This window comes from Procambarus clarkii, chromosome 27, assembly GCF_040958095.1.
Source record: "Procambarus clarkii isolate CNS0578487 chromosome 27, FALCON_Pclarkii_2.0, whole genome shotgun sequence".
Taxonomy (NCBI): domain Eukaryota; kingdom Metazoa; phylum Arthropoda; class Malacostraca; order Decapoda; family Cambaridae; genus Procambarus; species Procambarus clarkii.
In genome coordinates this window covers 6,438,841-6,463,354 of record NC_091176.1, presented here as the reverse complement: position 1 = coordinate 6,463,354, position 24,514 = coordinate 6,438,841, and the positions used below count along the sequence as shown (strand labels likewise).

Here is a 24,514-nt window from a genome sequence, read left to right as displayed (position 1 = left end):
TACTAAAAAGTACCTAATTTCATCTTTATAGTTTTTCACTTTTTGCCTTAAAATTGCACTGTATCAATTGCTACCCAATCTCCCAACCTTTATGTTCCCAATTTGAACATCTTTACCATTGTGATCACTGCTGTTTTCCTATATGTGCTGCCAATCTGTTGTATGGTGTTTATAAATCTTGTTTATCTGTATCTTTTGCTACCCAGTCTCCCAATCTTTATATACCCAATCTGAACATCTTTACCATTGCTGTCTTATATGTGCTGCCAATCTGCTGTATGGTGTCTATTAACCTTTAACCTTGTTTAAATTACTAATCAAGCTGTCAATGTAATCAATCAGAGCTTTAATATAACAATGTGCTTTAATATACCTACTTATCTCTCTCATCTCATTTTTCTCTTGTAATGTATCTTTATCATTTATCAATTCTGATTGAAATTACCTACTTAAAATTATCTGCTAGATTAAGGACCTGCCCGAAACGCTGTGCGTACTAACGGCTTTACAAGAATGTAAATACTGTACTATCCAATGTATTCTCACAAACCCAATGTACCTTCTTGTATATATATAAATAAATAAATAAATAAATAAACATGTAATGTTGCACTATTTCATTGGTCCTAAGTTCTGACTGGTCCTGAGTGATTGGTTCAACATGGTCCTGAGTTCTCACTGGTCCTGAGTGATTGGTTCAACATGCAATGCAACATTTAAAATCAATAATAATTATTATAGTATATAAAATTGAGAGATTTTAAACATTATTTCCTGCTTGGCTTCTTTTTAGTTGAATAATGTTTCCCTGTTATACAATTGGTACTGTATTTTAAATTGAAGACTACATAGGTTTCTTCCTATCGTTGAAATGAGCACTGGAGTACATAAAGGAAAGTGTGTTGCAAATTTTGCATACATATATGAATAACAGAATTTTTTTTCTTACCTGCCGAGCTCATTAGGAACAATGAAACCTTGGGGTCCTGGACGGGGTCTCGAGCCAGCCCAGAAGAATGTGTCGCCACCATTACCATCGTACATAAAACCCTTTATTAAAAATGTTGTTTCGTCGACAGCATAGACATCGCCACCCACCTGCAAGTCATATATTCTCTGTATGATTGACTGATTGATTGATAAAGATTAAGCCACTCAAGACATGGCATGGGCATGAATAGCCCATAATTCTCTGTATGAGGATGAAAATGCTGTATAACCTGAAATAACTCTCACTTACTGAAAGAAAGCAGCTAAAGAGTTGTTACAAGCATCCATGATATACAAAGGTCGTTCCAGGAAACACTTCAGAGAACAAAGTGACCTTAACCACTGTGCTGCGCGGAGTTTATTGAGAAATTCCCCGGTGCGCATGAAATGAAGTGTTTCTAAAAAATTATTTTTTCTTCGTAAAATGGTAAATATCCTTCCCTGAACATGTCTATGTAAAAATAAGTACCAAATTCCACTTACTTTGGCTGTAGGGACGCGGACAAGATGCGCTGTGACGTCATCAGGGCCTGGTCGCCCGTGTGTGACTCGCCCAGACACGGTCGCGCGGGCCATTCAAGCATCGGGTGTTGCCACAAATATATTTTCAATTATTTGTTTTATGCATTTCCAATGCGGTTTTATTTGTTTTTTTTATTGTATATGATGCATATTTGTGTCCTTTACAATATGTATACAGTAGAACGTTCATAATGTTCCATGGAACTGTGATACATGTGTCAGTAATGTGTCCACAATAAATGTTTATTGTCGCAATATTACCTGTTAAAAAATCACTAAAATTACAATATGTACAGTTTCACACACTATTTACACAGTAACACATTGTATTACACACTCAGTACTTCGGAAGTGAGTAATAATCAACGAAGTAGTCCATGGTACACAGCGCGACTTCACTCTCGGTGCATCAGGTACAGATAAATTTTCGCTTTCTGTTTCTTCATTCTGTGTGCTTGCAAATAACGCACTCACGTACACCCTTGGCTTTAGAACTTGTAGGTTGTATGTAGCCAAGCTTGTAAAGCATAAGGTAGTATTGAAAAGATCAATTTGTAAGGTAGTCTTGAAAAGATCGCCTTGTATGGTCTCACACAGGAAGAGATTCAGCTTACCTCAAAAGTGTCCGTCAGTCAGGAAGAGATTCAGCTTACCTCAAAAGTGTCCGTCAGTCAGGAAGAGATTCAGCTTACCTCAAGAGTGTCCGTCAGTCAGGAAGAGATTCAGCTAGCCTCGAAGAGTGTCCGTCAGTCAAGAAGAGATTCAGCTAGCCTCGAAGAGTGTCCGTCAGTCAAGAAGAGATTCAGCTATTCTTGAAAATATCTATGGAAACACCACCATGGAAGCCGCTACCACTGTTCATCTATGCTATTTGTATCAGATGCATCATCACTGAACGCAGAAAACGATTCATCTAAGTATCATCTAAATAAATAGCATAGGATTTCAAGGGTGACGCTCAGAGCTACAACTGGATACGCTCCCTATATCGTCCTTATAGGTGCTGTACCACTGGCATCCGACCTTTGTGTCAGGTCCTTATTTCGCCTGGCTTCCCCAATATTATGACCCTTATGTTCTTCAACCAATAAGGTTTGAATTTCACCGACAGAGCGTTATCTTTCAACGCTGCGTCGGACAGGTGTTTGGGAGCCAGAGGCGCGTGTACCACCCATGGTTGCTCATTGAGTACTAACCCAGCCAGCAGCCCTAGGGCATTCTGGGATTTTTTTCCAAGATGGCTGCCTCTCACTGGAGGTCCTAAGAATCCATTTCGTACACAACCAACCTCGTACACGTTTAGATTGGTTACGAAAAATCAAAACGAGTTTTCTCGGTTGGCGCAGTTTTCAGGCCGACCGAGAAAACTTGGTTGGCGCAGTTCAGTGGTTAAGCAACACTTTAACACTAGTGTTCCCTGGACAAATGTTGAAGATCTATTGAAGATCACACACAATGGTGTGTATGTGAAGATGAGTGCAAGAAAGGGTTATGTGTGTGATGATGAGGACAAGAGGAGGGTATGTGTGAGAAGATGAGGGCATTAGTGGTATCTGTGTGAGTATGGACATATGAACCCACTCTTTGACTATGGACATATGAACCCACTCTTTGACTATGGACATGAACCCACTCTTTGACTATGGACATGAACCCACTCTTTGACTATGGACATGAACCCACTCTTTGACTATGGACATGAACCCACTCTTTGACTATGGACATGAACCCACTCTTTGACTATGGACATGAACCCACTCTTTGACTGGACATATGAACCCACTCTTTGACTATGGACATATGAACCCACTCTTTGACTATGGGCATGAACCCACTCTGACTATGAACATAAACCCACTCTTTGACTATGGACATATGAACCCACTCTTTGACTATGGACATATGAACCCACTCTTTGACTATGGACATGAACCCACTCTTTGACTATGGACATATGAACCCACTCTTTGACTATGGACATATGAACCCACTCTTTGACTATGGACATGAACCCACTCTTTGACTATGGACATGAACCCACTCTTTGACTATGGACATATGAACCCACTCTTTGACTATGGACATATGAACCCACTCTTTGACTATGGACATGAACCCACTCTTTGACTATGGACATATGAACCCACTCTTTGACTATGGACATGAACCCACTCTTTGACTATGGACATGAACCCACTCTTTGAGTATGGGCATGAACCCACTCTTTGACTATGGACATGAACCCACTCTTTGACTATGGACATGAACCCACTCTTTGACTTTGGGCATGAACCCACTCTTTGACTATGGACATGAACCCACTCTTTGACTATGGACATGAACCCACTCTTTGACTATGGACATATGAACCCACTCTTTGACTATGGACATATGAACCCACTCTTTGACTATGGACATGAACCCACTCTTTGACTATGAGCATGAACCCACTCTTTGACTATGGACATGAACCCACTCTTTGACTATGAGCATGAACCCACTCTTTGACTATGAGCATGAACCCACTCTTTGACTATGGACATGAACCCACTCTTTGACTATGGACATGAACCCACTCTTTGACTATGGACATGAACCCACTCTTTGACTATGGACATGAACCCACTCTTTGACTATGGACATGAACCCACTCTTTGACTATGGACATGAACCCACTCTTTGACTATGGGCATGAACCCACTCTTTGACTATGGGCATGAACCCACTCTTTGACTATGGGCATGAACCCACTCTTTGACTATGGACATGAACCCACTCTTTGACTATGGACATGAACCCACTCTTTGACTATGGACATATGAACCCACTCTTTCACTATGGACATATGAACCCACTCTTTGACTATGGACATGAACCCACTCTTTGACTATGGACATATGAACCCACTCTTTGACTATGGACATATGAACCCACTCTTTGTCTATGGACATGAACCCACTCTTTGACTATGGACATGAACCCACTCTTTGACTATGGACATGAACCCACTCTTTGACTATGGACATGAACCCACTCTTTGACTATGGACATGAACCCACTCTTTGACTATGGACATGAACCCACTCTTTGACTATGGACATGAACCCACTCTTTGACTATGGACATGAACCCACTCTTTGACTATGAGCATGAACCCACTCTTTGACTATGGGCATGAACCCACTCTTTGACTATGAGCATGAACCCACTCTTTGACTATGGACATGAACCCACTCTTTGACTATGAGCATGAACCCACTCTTTGACTATGGGCATGAACCCACTCTTTGACTATGAGCATGAACCCACTCCTTGACTATGGACATGAACCCACTCTTTGACTATGGACATATGAACCCACTCTTTGACTTTGGGCATGAACCCACTCTTTGACTATGGACATATGAACCCACTGTTTGACTATGGACATATTAACCCACTCTTTGACTATGGACATATGAACCCACTGTTTGACTATGGACATATGAACCCACTCTTTGACTATGGACATATGAACCCACTGTTTGACTATGGACATATGAACCCACTCTTTGACTATGGACATATGAACCCACTGTTTGACTATGGACATATGAACCCACTCTTTGACTATGGACATATGAACCCACTCTTTGACTATGGACATATGAACCCACTCTTTGACTATGGACATATGAACCCACTGTTTGACTATGGACATATGAACCCACTCTTTGACTATGGACATATGAACCCACTGTTTGACTATGGACTTATGAACCCACTCTTTGACTATAGACATATGAACCCACTCTTTGACTATGGACATATGAACCCACTGTTTGACTATGGACATATGAACCCACTGTTTGACTATGGACATATGAACCCACTCTTTGACTATAGACATATGAACCCACTCTTTGACTATGGACATATGAACCCACTCTTTGACTATGGACATATGAACCCACTCTTTGACTATGGACATATGAACCCACTCTTTGACTATGGACATATGAACCCACTCTTTGACTATGGACATATGAACCCACTCTTTGACTATGGACATATGAACCCACTCTTTGACTATGGACATATGAACCCACTCTTTGACTATGGACATATGAACCCACTCTTTGACTATGGACATATGAACCCACTCTTTGACTATGGACATATGAACCCACTCTTTGACGATGGACATATGAACCCACTCTTTGACTATGGACATATGAACCCACTATTTGACTATGGACATATGAACCCACTCTTTGACTATGGACATATGAACCCACTCTTTGACTATGGACATATGAACCCACTCTTTGACTATGGACATATGAACCCACTCTTTGACTATGGACATATGAACCCACTCTTTGACTATGGACATATGAACCCACTCTTTGACTATGGACATATGAACCCACTCTTTGACTATGGACATATGAACCCACTCTTTGACTATGGACATATGAACCCACTCTTTGACTATGGACATATGAACCCACTCTTTGACTATGGACATATGAACCCACTCTTTGACTATGGACATATGAACCCACTCTTTGACTATGGACATATGAACCCACTCTTTGACTATGGACATATGAACCCACTCTTTGACTATGGACATATGAACCCACTGTTTGACTATGGACATATTAACCCACTCTTTGACTATGGACATATGAACCCACTGTTTGACTATGGACATATGAACCCACTCTTTGACTATGGACATATGAACCCACTGTTTGACTATGGACATATGAACCCACTCTTTGACTATGGACATATGAACCCACTGTTTGACTATGGACATATGAACCCACTGTTTGACTATGGACATATGAACCCACTCTTTGACTATGGACATATGAACCCACTCTTTGACTATGGACATATGAACCCACTGTTTGACTATGGACATATGAACCCACTCTTTGACTATGGACATATGAACCCACTGTTTGACTATGGACATATGAACCCACTCTTTGACTATGGACATATGAACCCACTGTTTGACTATGGACTTATGAACCCACTCTTTGACTATAGACATATGAACCCACTCTTTGACTATGGACATATGAAAACACTCTTTGACTATGGACATATGAACCCACTGTTTGACTATGGACATATGAACCCACTCTTTGACTATAGACATATGAACCCACTCTTTGACTATGGACATATGAACCCACTCTTTGACTATGGACATATGAACCCACTCTTTGACTATGGACATATGAACCCACTCTTTGACTATGGACATATGAACCCACTCTTTGACTATGGACATATGAACCCACTCTTTGACTATGGACATATGAACCCACTCTTTGACTATGGACATATGAACCCACTCTTTGACTATGGACATATGAACCCACTCTTTGACTATGGACATATGAACCCACTCTTTGACTATGGACATATGAACCCACTCTTTGACTATGGACATATGAACCCACTCTTTGACTATGGACATATGAACCCACTGTTTGACTATGGACATATGAACCCACTCTTTGACTATGGACATATGAACCCACTCTTTGACTATGGACATATGAACCCACTCTTTGACTATGGACATATGAACCCACTCTTTGACTATGGACATATGAACCCACTCTTTGACTATGGACATATGAACCCACTCTTTGACTATGGACATATGAACCCACTCTTTGACTATGGACATATGAACCCACTGTTTGACTATGGACATATGAACCCACTGTTTGACTATGGACATATGAACCCACTGTTTGACTATGGACATATGAACCCACTCTTTGACTATGGACATATGAACCCACTCTTTGACTATGGACATATGAACCCACTCTTTGACTATGGACATATGAACCCACTCTTTGACTATGGACATATGAACCCACTCTTTGACTATGGACATATGAACCCACTCTTTGACTATGGACATATGAACCCACTCTTTGACTATGGACATATGAACCCACTCTTTGACTATGGACATATGAACCCACTCTTTGACTATGGACATATGAACCCACTCTTTGACTATGGACATATGAACCCACTCTTTGACTATGGACATGAACCCACTCTTTGACTATGGACATGAACCCACTCTTTGACTATGGACATGAACCCACTCTTTGACTATGGACATGAACCCACTCTTTGACTATGGACATGAACCCACTCTTTGACTATGGACATGAACCCACTCTTTGACTATGGACATGAACCCACTCTTTGACTATGGACATGAACCCACTCTTTGACTATGGACATATGAACCCACTCTTTGACTATGGACATATGAACCCACTCTTTGACTATGGGCATGAACCCACTCTTGACTATGAACATGAACCCACTCTTTGACTATGGACATATGAACCCACTCTTTGACTATGGACATATGAACCCACTCTTTGACTATGGACATGAACCCACTCTTTGACTATGGACATATGAACCCACTCTTTGACTATGGACATATGAACCCACTCTTTGACTATGGACATGAACCCACTCTTTGACTATGGACATATGAACCCACTCTTTGACTATGGACATGAACCCACTCTTTGACTATGGACATGAACCCACTCTTTGACTATGGGCATGAACCCACTCTTTGACTATGGACATGAACCCACTCTTTGACTATGGACATGAACCCACTCTTTGACTTTGGGCATGAACCCACTCTTTGACTATGGACATGAACCCACTCTTTGACTATGGACATGAACCCACTCTTTGACTATGGACATATGAACCCACTCTTTGACTATGGACATATGAACCCACTCTTTGACTATGGACATGAACCCACTCTTTGACTATGAGCATGAACCCACTCTTTGACTATGGACATGAACCCACTCTTTGACTATGGACATGAACCCACTCTTTGACTATGAGCATGAACCCACTCTTTGACTATGAGCATGAACCCACTCTTTGACTATGGACATATGAACCCACTCTTTGACTATGGACATGAACCCACTCTTTGACTATGGACATGAACCCACTCTTTGACTATGGACATGAACCCACTCTTTGACTATGAGCATGAACCCACTCTTTGACTATGGACATGAACCCACTCTTTGACTATGGGCATGAACCCACTCTTTGACTATGGGCATGAACCCACTCTTTGACTATGGACATGAACCCACTCTTTGACTATGGACATGAACCCACTCTTTGACTATGGACATATGAACCCACTCTTTGACTATGGACATATGAACCCACTCTTTGACTATGGACATATGAACCCACTCTTTGACTATGGACATATGAACCCACTCTTTGACTATGGACATATGAACCCACTCTTTGACTATGGACATATGAACCCACTGTTTGACTATGGACATATGAACCCACTCTTTGACTATGGACATATGAACCCACTCTTTCACTATGGACATATGAACCCACTCTTTGACTATGGACATATGAACCCACTCTTTGACTATGGACATGAACCCACTCTTTGACTATGGACATGAACCCACTCTTTGACTATGGACATATGAACCCACTCTTTGACTATGGACATATGAACCCACTCTTTGACTATGGACATGAACCCACTCTTTGACTATGAGCATGAACCCACTCTTTGACTATGGACATGAACCCACTCTTTGACTATGGACATGAACCCACTCTTTGACTATGAGCATGAACCCACTCTTTGACTATGAGCATGAACCCACTCTTTGACTATGGACATGAACCCACTCTTTGACTATGGACATGAACCCACTCTTTGACTATGGACATGAACCCACTCTTTGACTATGGACATGAACCCACTCTTTGACTATGGACATGAACCCACTCTTTGCCTATGGACATAAACCCACTCTTTGACTATGGGCATGAACCCACTCTTTGACTATGGGCATGAACCCACTCTTTGACTATGGACATGAACCCACTCTTTGACTATGGACATGAACCCACTCTTTGACTATGGACATATGAACCCACTCTTTGACTATGGACATATGAACCCACTGTTTGACTATGGACATATGAACCCACTCTTTGACTATGGACATATGAACCCACTCTTTGACTATGGACATATGAACCCACTGTTTGACTATGGACATATGAACCCACTGTTTGACTATGGACATATGAACCCACTCTTTGACTATGGACATATGAACCCACTCTTTGACTATGGACATATGAACCCACTCTTTGACTATGGACATATGAACCCACTCTTTGACTATGGACATATGAACCCACTCTTTGACTATGGACATATGAACCCACTCTTTGACTATAGACATATGAACCCACTCTTTGACTATAGACATATGAACCCACTCTTTGACTATGGACATATGAACCCACTCTTTGACTATGGACATATGAACCCACTGTTTGACTATGGACATATGAACCCACTCTTTGACTATGGACATATGAACCCACTCTTTGACTATAGACATATGAACCCACTCTTTGACTATGGACATATGAACCCACTCTTTGACTATGGACATATGAACCCACTCTTTGACTATGGACATATGAACCCACTCTTTGACTATGGACATATGAACCCACTCTTTGACTATGGACATATGAAAACACTCTTTGACTATGGACATATGAACCCACTCTTTGACTATGGACATATGAACCCACTCTTTGACTATGGACATATGAACCCACTCTTTGACTATGGACATATGAACCCACTCTTTGACTATGGACATATGAACCCACTCTTTGACTATGGACATATGAACCCACTCTTTGACTATGGACATATGAACCCACTCTTTGACTATGGACATATGAACCCACTCTTTGACTATGGACATATGAACCCACTCTTTGACTATGGACATATGAACCCACTCTTTGACTATGGACATATGAACCCACTCTTTGACTATGGACATATGAACCCACTCTTTGACTATGGACATATGAACCCACTCTTTGACTATGGACATATGAACCCACTCTTTGACTATGGACATATGAACCCACTCTTTGACTATGGACATATGAACACACTCTTTGACTATGAGCATGAACCCACTCTTTGACTATGGACATGAACCCACTCTTTGACTATGGACATATGAACCCACTCTTTGACTTTGGACATATGAACCCACTCTTTGACTATGGACATATGAACCCACTCTTTGACTATGGACATATGAACCCACTCTTTGACTATGGACATATGAACCCACTCTTTGACTATGGGCATGAACCCACTCTTTGACTATGGACATATGAACCCACTCTTTGACTATGGGCATGAACCAACTCTTTGACTATGGACATATGAACCCACTCTTTGACTATGGACATATGAACCCACTCTTTGACTATGGGCATGAACCCACTCTTTGACTATGGACATATGAACCCACTCTTTGACTATGGGCATGAACCCACTCTTTGACTATGGACATATGAACCCACTCTTTGACTTTGGGCATGAACCCACTCTTTGACTATGGACATATGAACCCACTCTTTGACTATGGGCATGAACCCACTCTTTGACTATGAACATATGAACCCACTCTTTGACTATGGACATATGAACCCACTCTTTGACTATGGACATATGAACCCACTCTTTGACTATGGACATATGAACCCACTCTTTGACTATGGACATATGAACCCACTCTTTGACTATGGACATATGAACCCACTCTTTGACTATGGACATATGAACCCACTCTTTGACTATGGACATATGAACCCACTCTTTGACTATGGACATATGAACCCACTGTTTGACTATGGACATATGAACCCACTCTTTGACTATGGACATATGAACCCACTCTTTGACTATGGACATATGAACCCACTCTTTGACTATGGACATATGAACCCACTCTTTGACTATGGACATATGAACCCACTCTTTGACTATGGACATATGAACCCACTCTTTGACTATGGGCATGAACCAACTCTTTGACTATGGACATATGAACCCACTCTTTGACTATGGACATATGAACCCACTCTTTGACTTTGGGCATGAACCCACTCTTTGAATATGGACATATGAACCCACTCTTTGACTATGGACATATGAACCCACTCTTTGACTATGGACATATGAACCCACTCTTTGACTATGGACATATGAACCCACTCTTTGACTATGAGCATGAACCCACTCCTTGACTATGGACATGAACCCACTCTTTGACTATGGACATATGAACCCACTCTTTGACTATGGACATATGAACCCACTCTTTGACTATGGACATATGAACCCACTCTTTGACTATGGACATATGAACCCACTCTTTGACTTTGGACATATGAACCCACTCTTTGACTATGGACATATGAACCCACTCTTTGACTATGGACATATGAACCCACTCTTTGACTTTGGGCATGAACCCTTTTCTTGGACTTTTCTTGGACTTTTCTTGGATCTTTTCTTGGATCTGCAAGGAGTGGACCTCCCGGTCCACTCCTTACAGTGGCCATATAGCGTTAGTTGCTTCGTCTTGTGGCGCGTATCATGTGTAGCCATGCAGCTATTTTCCTCGTGCTGAGCCTTGCTGCATTTGTGGGAATTGGAGTATACCTGGGATAAAATGCAGCGTTTGACCCTTCCGCAGGATGCCACCCACAACAGTCGACTAACACGCAGGTTCCTGATCACTGCTGGGTGAACAGAGCCAATGGCCGCGAGGACACTAGCCCACACGTCTCCTGCCTGGGATGTGAAGATGAGGGCAAGAATGTGTATGTGAAGATGAGGGCAAAAGGAGGGCATGTGTGTGAGAATGAGGGCAAGAGGAGGGCAGGTGTGTGTGAAGATGAGGGCAAGAGGAGGACAGGTGTGTGAGAATGAGGGCAAGAGGAGGGCAGGTGTGTGTGAAGATAAGGGCAAGAAGAGGGCAGGTGTGTGAGAATGACGACAAGAGGAGGGCAGGTGTGTGTGAAGATGAGGGCAAGAGGAGGGCAGGTGTGTGAGAATGACGGCAAGAGGAGGGCAGGTGTGTGTGAAGATGAGGGCAAGAGGAGGGCAGGTGTGTGAGAATGACGGCAAGAGGAGGGCAGGTGTGTGTGAAGATGAGGGCAAGAGGGCAGGTGTGTGAGAATGACGGCAAGAGGAGGGCAGGTGTGTGAGAATGAGGGCAAGAGGAGGGCAGGTGTGTGTGAAGATGAGGGCAAGAGGAGGGCAGGTGTGTGTGAAGATGAGGGCAAGAGGAGGGCAGGTGTGTGAAGATGAGGGCAAGAGGAGGGCAGGTGTGTGAAGATGAGGGCAAGAGGAGGACAGGTGTGTGAAGATGAGGGCAAGAGGAGGGCAGGTGTGTGAAGATGAGGGCAAGAGGAGGGCAGGTGTGTGAAGATGAGGGCAAGAGGAGGGCAGGTGTGTGTGTGTGTGTGTACTCACCTATTTGTACTTGCGGGGGTTGAGCTTTGGCTCTTTGGTCCCGCCTCTCAACCGTCAATCAACTGGTGTACAGATTCCAACTCGTTCTCGCAAATTTAATAAGTCAATATTGACTTATTAAATATGTGCATAGGTGACATACTTAACATAATAGATACCCTTAAAAAGATTCATAGAAAGCACCGACCTTACCTAACCTACTTAGTATGTTAAGATAAGCATCTTATTGCTTCGTAATTACAATTATTACCTAACCTATAATAGGTACAGGTTAAGTAATAATTGTAATTACGAAGCAATAAGATGCTTATCTTAAGATACTAACAAGGTTAGGTAAGGTCGGTGTTTTCTATTAATCTTTTTAAGGGTATCTATTATGTTTAGTATATCACCTATGCACGTAGTTAATAAGTCAATATTGACTACGAATTTGCGAGAACGGGTTGATCTGTCTGAGCCTACTGGGCTCTATCATATCTACACTTGAAACTGTGTATGGAGTCAGCCTCCACCACATAACTGCCTAATGCATTCCATCCGTTAACTACTCTGACACTGAAAAAGTTCCTTCTAACGTCCCTGTGGCTCATGTGGGTACTCAGTTTCCACCTGTGTCCCCTTGTTTGCGTCCCGCCAGTGTTGAATAGCTTATCCTTGTTTACCCGGTCGATTCCCCTGAGGATTTTGTAGGTTGTGATCCTGTTCCCCTTACTCTTCTGTCTTCCAGTGTCGTAAGGTGCATTTCCCGCAGCCTTTCCTCGTAACTCATGCCTCTTAGTTCTGGGACTAGTCTGGTAGCATACCTTTGGACTTTTTCCAGCTTCGTCTTGTGCTTGACAAGGTACGGGCTCCATGCTGGAGCCGCATACTCCAGGATTGGTCTTACTACTCTGACACTGAAAAAGTTCCTTCTAACGTCCCTGTGGCTCACGTGGGTACTCAGTTTCCACCTGTGTCCCCTTGTTCGCGTCCCGCCAGTGTTGAATAGTTTATCCTTGTTTACCCGGTCGATTCCCCTGAGGATTTTGTAGGTTGTGATCCTGTCCCCTCTTACTCTTCTGTCTTCCAGTGTCGTAAGGTGCATTTCCCGCAGCCTTTCCTCGTAACTCATGCCTCTTAGTTCTGGGACTAGTCTGGTAGCTTACCTTTGGACTTTTTCCAGCTTCGTCTTGTGCTTGACAAGGTACGGGCTCCATGCTGGGGCCGCATACTCCAGGATTGGTCTTAAATATGTGATGTACAAGATTCTGAATGATTCCTTACACAGGTTCCTGAACGCTGTTCTGATGTTAGCCAGCCTCGCATATGCCGCAGACGTTATTCTTTTTATGTGGGCTTCAGGAGACAGGTTTGGTGTGCTATCAACTCCTAGATCTTTCTCTCTGTTTCATTAAGTACTTCATCTCCTATTCTGCATCCTGTGTCTGGCCTCTTGTTTCCACTGCCTAGTTTCATTACATTGCATTTACTCGGGTTGAACTTCAACAGCCATTTGTTGGACCATTCACTTAGTCTGTCTAGGTCATCTTGTAGCCTCCTACTATCATCCTCTGTTTCAATCCTCCTCATAATTTTTGCATCATCGGCAAACATTGAGAGAAACGAATCTATACCCTCTGGGAGATCATTTACATATACCAGAAACAGTATAGGTCCAAGGACTGACCCCTGCGGGACTCCACTTGTAACGTCTCGCCAATCTGAGACCTCACCCCTCACACAGACTCGTTGTCTCCTGTTGCTTAGGTACTCCTTTATCCAATGGAGTACCTTCCCTTTCACTCCAGCCTGCATCTCCAGCTTTTTCCTAGCTTCTTGTGTGGTACTGTATCAAAGGCTTTCCGACAAACCAAAAATATGCAGTCTGCCCACCCTACTCATTCTTGCCTTATTTTTGTTACTTGGTCGTAGAATTCAAGGAACCCTGTGAGGCAGGACCTGCCATCCCTGAACCCATCTTGATGCTGTGTTACAAAGTTCCTTCACTCCAGATGCTCCACTAGCTTTCTTCGCACAATCTTCTCCATCAGCTTGCATGGTATGTAGGTTAGGGACACTGGACTGAAGTTCAGTGCCTCCTGTCTATCCCCTTTCTTGTATATCGGAACTACATTAGCTGTTTTCCAAATATCTGGCAGTTCCCCTGTTGCCAGTGATTAGTTATACACTATGGAGAGTGGTAGGCACAGTTCTTTTGCTACTTCCTTTAGTATCCAAGGGGAGATTCCACCTGGGCCTATAGCCTTTGTCACATCCAACTCTAGTAAACACTTCCTTACTTCCCCACTGGTAATCTCAAACTCTTCCAGTGGTTCCTGGTTAGCTATTCCTTCTCTTATCTCTGGAATTTCTCCTTGCTCTAAGGTGAAGACCTCCTCAAATTTCTTATTCAGTCCCTCACACACTTCCTTGTCGTTTGTAACGAATCCTTCTGCCCCTATCCTTAATTTCATAACCTGTTCCTTTACTGTTGTTTTTCTCCTGATGTGGCTATGCAACAATTTAGGCTGAGTCTTTGCCTTGCTTGCGATGTCATTTTCGTATTGTCTTTCTGCCTCTCTTCTCATCCTGACATATTCATTCCTGGCATTCTGGTATCTTTCTCTGCTCTCCAGTGTCCTGTTATTCCTATAGTTTCTCCATGCCCTTTTACTTTGCTGCTTAGCTAGCCTACATCTCTGATTAAACCATGGGTTTCTCATCTTCATTTCTCTGTTTTCCTTTTGGACTGGGACAAACTTGTTTGCTGCGTCCTTGCACTTCTGCGTGATGTAGTCCACCATATCTTGGGTCGCCTTTTCCCTTAGCTCTGTTCCCCATGCTATATCTGTTAGGAATTTTCTTATCCCCTCATAGTTTCCCTTTTGGTAAGCTAACCTTTTGGTTTCGGTATCTCTCCTCGAGTTCAATAACCCTTCTTCAATCAGGTACTCAAACACCAGTACACTGTGGTCGCTCATTCCTACTGGGTCCTCAAAACCGATTTCTCTTATGTCGGAGTCGTTCAGAGTGAAGACTAGGTCGAGTCTCGCTGGTTCATCATTGCCTCTCATCCTTGTGGGGTTCTCTGACATGCTGGGTTAAAAAGTTTCTAGTCACCACCTCCAATAGTTTGGCCCTCCACGTATCCTCGCCTCCATGCGGTTCCTTGTTCTCCCAGTCAATCCTTCCGTGATTGAAGTCGACCATGATGAGCAGGTGGGATCTATTTCTACAGGCAGCAGAGGCTGCCCTCTCAATTATAGTGTTAACTGCCATGTTGTTGTGTTCATACTCTTGACTGGGTCTTCTGTCATTTGGTGGAGGGTTGTATATTATTACTACTACTATTCTAGGTCCTCCCACTGTCATGGTGCCTGCTATGTAGTCTCTGAACCCCTCACAGCCCGGGATAGCCATCTCCTTAAAACTCCATTCCTTTCTCATGAGTAGGGCCACTCCGCCTCCTCCCCTACCTTCCCTCTCTTTCCTTATTACTGTGTACTCCTGGGGAAACACGGCATTCGTTATGATTCCAGAGAGTTTTGTTTCAGTGAGTCCGATTACATCTTGGTTCACTTCTTGTGCTCTTTCCCTTAGTTCACTTGTCTTGCTTGTGATCCCATCTATGTTCGAGTACATTACCCTGAAACTGACTATCTTCTGCTTCTCCTCTGGGGAAGACCTGTGGGATCTGGGGTGAGCAGGAGCTGGGGGGATCTGGTACAGGGAGACTGGTGGAGGGTTGGGGGGGTGAGAGGGGGAGGGTTGGGGAAGCATGGGGGGAGGAGAGGCTTTGTTGGATAGGGGATATGGGGGGCTTGGGGGGGGAGAAAAGGGGGGAGGGCTTGGGGGGCGTGGGGGGGGAAAGGAGGGCTGAGGTGGGCGAGGAAGAGGGGAGGGTTTAGGGGAGTGGTGGAGAGGGGAAGGCTTAGGTGGGGTGGGGGAGAGTGGGGGGTGGGGGAGAACGGAGGGTTTGGGGGTGGGATAAACGGGAACGCATGTGGGAGAAGGGAGGTCCTGGGGGGAGGGGTGAGTAGGAGGAGGGGGGTGATTGGGAGGAGGGGGTGGGTGGAGGGAGGGTGCCCTAGGCGGGTACTTAGTGGGGGGGCTGACAGGGAATGGGGCAGGTTGGGTGTCTGTTGGGTAGAATGTGGGGTGGTGCCCCACTCCCTGTGGCTGTTGCACTGTTTGAGGGTTCCCCACTCCCCACTGTGTGTGTGTGTGTGTGTGTGTGTGTGTGTGTGTGTGTGTGTGTGTGGGGGGGGGGGGGGGGGGTAAGAGGAGGGCGTGTGTGTGTGTGTGTGTGTGTGTGTGTACTCACCTAGTTGTGCTTGCGGGGGTTGAGCTCTGGCTCTTTGGTCCCGCCTCAACAACACGTCACTTAGACGTACCTGGTGATGGTAGCTGTTAAGTTCTCCAATCTTTTTGCCGACGTAGGTGTCGTCACTCCGGCTCAACCCTGTAACCACAACTATCATCAGCCACATATTGGATAGACAGTTTACCTATTAGTTATACTAAACACTGTTAGGAATACACCCAATACCCGTGTCTAATATTATATTATCTTATTATTAGTACAATATTATTAAGTATAAGTAGTGGCATTAGTGATACACGACTACTGTGAATATACCTTTGTTCAGTTCTCTATTAAATCCCTTAAATCCTACATGACTAGTGGAGCTATCTATAGATTTCACAATACTAATATAACTGCATTCTCAGATAACCTAAGAAATCTTATCACACATAATAATCTCAACATAAATCAAGTCATTCTAGGAGATGACTTCAATATTCACCTGTGTCAACAACATAGCCCTCAAGTCGACAATTTCCTAAACAGCATGAACACCTGTATGCTAATCCCCACAATCACCAGGCCCACCCGAATCACTTAAACATCCGCTACTACCTTGGACCACCTATGGACTAGCATAACAGCTCCCCATTCATATGGTATAATCACTGACAGAACAACTGACCACTGTTCTACCTTCCTCAGAGCAAACATGGACACCACCAGATAACAAGAAACTTACATTAAGGTTACACAGTGAAGCAGCTATAGACAACCTCACAAATGCACTTCACAATATTAATTGGGAATCAGAATTCAATAATACACAGGATATAAATTCATTAGCCAACCTCTTCCTCTCCAAAACTTTAACCCTCTACAGCACTCACTGTCCTCTCCTCACCAAGCAACTGTCAAGAGATTAAACAACCCCTGGCTGTAGGGGCTCACAAATGGCATACTCAAAGCAATCAACAAGAAACATAAGAAAAACTTAGAATTGACCTAGTTACAAAAGAAGTAGTTGAGAGATATTCATCAATGTTTACCAGTATAATAATAAGAGAAAAACTTTCATATTATAAGAGTAGATTCAAAGAAGCAAAAGGAAACATGAAAAGCTCATAGAAAGCCATCTCTAACATCCTAGGATTTAAACAGCAATCATATAACAATCAGATAAAAAATTTCCAATGATGGTTATACACCTGCAACAGATTCAGAAACGGCAACTGAATTTAATAGTTTCTTTTCATCGGTTGGTGCTAACCATGCCAGAAAAATCCCACAGACTCAGACACATGTTAACACATATCTCTCAGGCAGCTATCCAAACTCTCTTCTCCTTTCACCAGTCAGCCCTACAGATGTTGTGTCCATCATACACTCACTAAAAACCTAAGCTGGGAACATTAGTGAAATACCATCTATGGTATACAAGAGTGTCTCCCATACCCTTGCGCCACCCATAGCTCTGCTGTTCAACAAATCTCTAGTTTCATACTTTCCCTGATATCCTTAAAAAAAACAAGAGTAACGCCAGTTCATAAAGGAGGCGATACGGAGGACATAAACAATTACAGACCAATATCACACTTACCCATATTATCAAAAATATTTGAAAAAAATCATTTATAAACAGCTCTACTCCTACCTCGTAAAATTCAATATTCTAAGTCCCTGTCAGTTTGGCTTCCGCTCCCCCCTAAAAAAAAAAAAAAAAAAAAAAAAAGAGTACCAACGGCGTTGTCATTTAGGGGTAAGGAAGGTTACATGGAGTTAATTAGGTAGTACTTAATTTTCATCTTAAACTGGTTGAGAGAGAGGTACAGCCTTTGACGTGATTGGGAAGGTCATCCCACATTCTAGGTCCCTTGATTTGTAGAGCATTTCTAGTTTGGTTAAGTCGCATTCTTAGAATATCAAATAGGTATTTGTTTCTGGTGTGGTGCTCATGAGTTCTGTTACAACCTTCTAGGAAGCGTTTAAGGTCAGGATTCGCATTACAGCTCAGTTTTTAATATATAGATTACACTACTTAAAGTTAATTACTTAATTAAGTAATTTAATTACTAACTACCTCATCGTGAACTACTTCGTCCCGGGCCATCTAACCTAGAAACACCTACTTGGGACCCTATCTCTGAAGTAATACTCCCTCGAGAAAGTGGTATACAGGAAACAACTGGAACGCTGGACCCTTCAACATTGCAGGAATCCCTTCGTCGATCTGAAGAATGCGCAGTACCCCTACGCATCTATGTCACCTAAATGCTATACGGGGTGAATGTAGTAAACGTTTGTCTATCGTATTGGGGTGGAGCTATAATTGTACCGGATGAATGATCGCTTCATTGTTATTGTTTAGTGGCCAACAGATCAGCTGTGTTGTGCATGGATTCAGGTCCGTAGAAATGTACTGCCTTAATTTCTGTTGCTTTAGCTTTAGTCATATGCTGCTTACTTATTGTTATAGTGAATAGACAGTGCTTAAACTATATATATATATATATATATATATATATATATATATATATATATATATATATATATATATATATATATATATATATATATATATATTGGTGTATAGTGCCAGCAGGTTTTCTTTTAAACAACCCAGGCCAACATGGATTTAGAGCGGGAAGATCGTGCCTCTCACAGCTACTTGACCATTACGACAAAATCACTGAGGCATAAAAAGAAAAACAGAATGCTGATGTGGTATACACAGACTTTGCAAAGGCATTCAATTAATGTGACCATGGAGTGATAGCACACAAAATGAGGTCAATGGGAATAACTGGTAAATTAGGACGCTGGATACTCAGTTTTCTGTCGAACAGAACACAGAGTAACAGTGAACCATATAAAATCGAGTCCAAACGCAGTTAAAAGTTCTGTACCTCAAGGTGCAGTCCTTGCACCACTGCTTTTCCTTATTCTCATATCAGATATAGACTCAAATACAAGTCACAGCTTCGTATCATCCCTTGCAGATGACACAAAAATCAGCACGAAAATCACCTCTGCTGAAGATATTGAAAACTACAAGCAGATATTAATAAGGTTTTCGATTGGGCAACAGAAAATAACATGTCTAATAGTGATAAATTCCATGTACTCAGATACGGTAAAAATGAGGATCTTAAACATAATACAGGGTACAAAACACAATCAAATGTGCCCATAGCAGGAAAACAGTATGTCAAGGATTTGGGAACAATGATGTCCGACGACCTAACGTTTAGGGAGCATAACCAAGCAAATATTGCGTCAGCCAGGAAAATGATAGGATGGATTACGAGAACTTTCAAATCCAGAGATCCCATCACAATGGTTGTACTCTTCAAGTCACCTGTGTTGTCCCGTCTTGAGTACTGCTCAGTACTCACTTCCCCCTTCAGAGCAGGAGAGATTGCTGAAATAGAGGGAATACAGAGAACATATACGGCACGCATACACGAGATAAAGCACCTAAATTATTGGGATCGCCTCAAAGTTCTCCAAATGTACTCACTAGAAAAGAGACGAGAGAGATATCAAATAATATACACCTGGAAAATAATGTTAAAGACCAAAGCTAATATATTATATATGCTAATGCAGCCCCGTTGTAACTGTACAATAAAGTTCATCACTTATAACTTAACAAACCATAACACTGTCCATATAAGCTCACCTTCACTACCTGTGGATAAATAAAATTTACTTGCTTAGTTACCGACAGTCTGCAATTTAACCTTCAACGTGATCACAAATTTCCATAATTAAACTAACACAGGTTTACTGCCTGAAACTCTTGTGACAGTTGGCCTTGCACCATGTATATATGCTGGTTAGCATTGTAAATGTGTGGCCACGTCTGTGGTAGAAAATAATAAAAAAAATAAATAAAAAAAAATAATAATAATAATAATAATAATAAAAACCACCACCATTTGGTTGGGTGCGGGAGGCTATAAGCCATAACTAGAAGCCATAACTAGAAGCTATAAGCCATAACCAGAAACCAAATGAAAACAGTTGAACACAAATATCATTGTTTAACGTAAGTTCTGATTTAAGAGTGACCGACCCTTCTCTCCCAGCCCATAGGATATTAGCCATTATAATTTAGCAATGCTAAGCTAAACTAACTAAAACTTAATCAACCATGTTGTTTTAGTTAATGATAATCAATGCTGAAACTTGCTTAGCTAAACGAATATTGGGGGTTCAGTTCCTGGACTATGTGCCTTTGTAACCTTTCCACCACCGTATGTCAGCTAGCATAAGAAAGTCGTGTATAAACCTGAATCAGGACTCCTACGCAATAATTTTAAGACAAATACTGGAGTATGCAGCACCGGTATGGAATCCGCACCTTGTGAACCATAAAACCGAAATTTTAAAGTACAAAGGTTTGTAACACGGGTGGCGTGAAAGCTAAGAGAGTTAAGCTGAGAGAGTGTTAAGCTATGGAGCCGGTCGGCCGAGCGGACAGCACGTTGGACTTGTGATCCTGTGGTCCTGGGTTCGATCCCAGGCGCCGGCGAGAAACAATGGGCTGAGTTTCTTTCACCCTATGCCCCTGTTACCTAGCAGTAAAATAGGTACCTGGGTGTTAGTCAGCTGTCACGGGCTGCTTCCTGGGGGTGGAGGCCTGGTCGAGGACCGGGCCGCGGGGACACTAAAAAGCCCCGAAATCATCTCAAGATAACCTCAAGATGGAGACAGGTTAATGGAACACGCTGGCAACCCTAGACGATAGAAGAAGCTGAGAGGAAATGATCACAATATACACGATACTGAGAAGTATAGACAATATGAACAAGCGACAGCCTCTTCCAATTAGGAAAAAGTGTGACAAGAGAACACAGGCATAATTAAAACTGGAAACTCTGGACTACTGGAAAAAAACAGGCTGGAAACTCAAATAAGTGGAAGAAATGTAAGGAAATACTCGTCTCCAGTACCGGTGACCAACACGGGGAAATGAAACACTGAAATGAAACTGAAATGATTGAAAATTACACTGAAATGGGAAATTACACTGAAATTACATCACTGAAATTACACAGTGAAATTACACTGAAATGGGAAGTTGTGGAAGCCACCTTTATCCACAACGTTATGGCCTGATTCAACCAAGAATTCAAACTTGATATTTGTTAAACTGTAATTCAACAGTTACAACCAGGCTAGTAAGCGGGGCATAACGAGCTACACTTCACTCCCATACTTGTGTAAAGGAGGAAATGTATATGTTTATCTCTCAAAATGTTCGGTAATACCTTTATTGTTTGTGATGTGTGTCTATGTATGTATGAACACGATGTACTGAACGGGGTGAGAATAGCTTGAGCTACCTCATCCCTTTGTGTGTATTTTACCTCAATAAACTTATTTCAATTTCACTCCCTCGTAAGACACTGTTGGGCAAGTACTCATTGGATAGATTAAGAGAGAGAAATATGTACTCACTGATAGATTGTTTGGGATGTATTGTATAATAAATTAACTATATCTGTATATATTTTACTGTAGATTTTCTGTTCCATTAGCATAAATTAATATAATTACCCAGGTACTCTTATTAACAGGGCCATCTGTTTATTTCTTATGCAAATTTCTAATGTTCAAACTGTAAGTTTCAATTAATAAGACCTGTTTGGAAAAGCTTTGATATGTTTCCATAGTATCCTATTACATTTGGAGGGATACAAGGGCACGAAAAGGCAGCCAACTGCATCAAGTGTGGTGTGCTAGGAGGCCAGGATACAGCGATGCTCTCCTTACTATCACTACACTTACAGAGTCCAAGTGTATATCCTCCTCTGGTGGTGTTCAAGGCACAACGTGGGATACGACTGTCTTCCTGCAGCCAAGCGATGTTGATCAAGGTGACCGACTTGTTTCCGAAATGTCGCGCCATTTCCAGTTTTTATCGTACACTGGCGGAGCCTAGACTTAACCAATTGTCAAAGGTCACTCACAAATGCAACGAATAACATAAACTACAACGTCAATGCCACCAAAGGGAAGGAATAAATGAGTAAAGAATGAAATTATTACAAAGGGAAATGATAAAAAAACAACAGGGGGCCTGACGGATAAGTGGACAATGCAAGGTGTTCGTAGTCCTAAGGGTCCGGGCTCGATCCCCGGCGGAGGCGGAAACAAATACACAGTGTCTTTCACCCTGATGCACATGTTCACCAAGCAGTAAATAGGTACCTGGGAATTAGACAGCTGCTACGGGTTGCTTCCTGAGGAATGAGTGTGTAAACATTAGGATTAAAGACCTGCCCGAAACGCTATGCGTGTTTATGGCTGAACAAGAATTAAGAACTTTTGTATATATAATAAAAAAAAGGGTTTAGGAGTTCTTGGTGAGTGAGGTGTGGGAGCGGGCGGAGAGCATTGTGAGGTACCGTGCGCCAGCCACGCCCAAGGCCGCCTTACCTCTCCACACCACCAATTTCGTGTTAACATATTAAAATTAAAAGGTGACCAGACCTCCATCAGAATGATAACTGAGAAGCGAGAGAAAAAAACAGAGGTGAATCAGAGGATGTAGTCCGGAGGACACAGAGCAGGAGCAACAAATGTCAATAGAACAGGTCAGTTTCCGGTGGTGCGAGGCTGCTGCCCGCCAGCGTGGCTCTCCTCCCGTTATACCTGCCTCCAGCCAAGCATCAAGCTCGGGGGAGACATCTCCCGTCACGCAGGGTGCAGTCGCACCTCCACAGATCTCCAGTATCAGCTATTGATACTGGTAATGGCTCAAAAGGGCCACCACTTACGGGCTATTCATGCCCGTGCCACCTTTTGGGTGGCTTAATCTTCATCAATCAATCAATCAAGCATCAAGCCTCCCGCATCAGTGCCCCTCTCAACTAATTCACAACTTCTTGGTTCCTTAGTATTGATACTTAATTTTAACCTTTAAAATAAAACAAGTGCCTTTTTGATTTTATAGGTTACATATAGTAACCGGCCGGCCGAGCGGACAGCACGCTGGACTTGTGATCCTGGGTTCGATCCCAGGCGCCGGCGAGAAACATTGGGCAGAGTTTCTTTCACCCTATGCCCCTGTTACCTAGCAGTAAAATAGGTACCTGGGTGTTAGTCAGCTGTCACGGGCTGCTTCCTGGGGGTGGAGGCCTGGTCGAGGACCGGGCCGCGGGGACACTAAAAAGCCTCGAAATCATCTCAAGATAACCTCAAGATAGTATATCGCTTAAATCTTTGAATATTGACGTATAGGTTGAGCATTGAGCAGTGGTGGAAACATT

The 24,514-nt window shown here is 42.6% G+C and overlaps 1 protein-coding gene across 1 annotated transcript in view; it reads right to left on the bottom strand.

Moving 5' to 3' along the window:
* The window catches only part of LOC138369266 (protein Skeletor, isoforms B/C-like), a 101,885-nt gene that overhangs the window by 61,045 nt on the left and 16,326 nt on the right, over positions 1–24,514 (bottom strand). Inside the window, exons 2-3 of the mRNA XM_069332203.1 lie at positions 17,323–17,390; positions 950–1,098 (exon numbers count right to left, since the gene is read on the bottom strand). Of these exons, the coding sequence (XP_069188304.1) occupies positions 950–1,098; positions 17,323–17,390 (217 nt within the window). The remainder of the gene's footprint in view (positions 1–949; positions 1,099–17,322; positions 17,391–24,514) is intronic.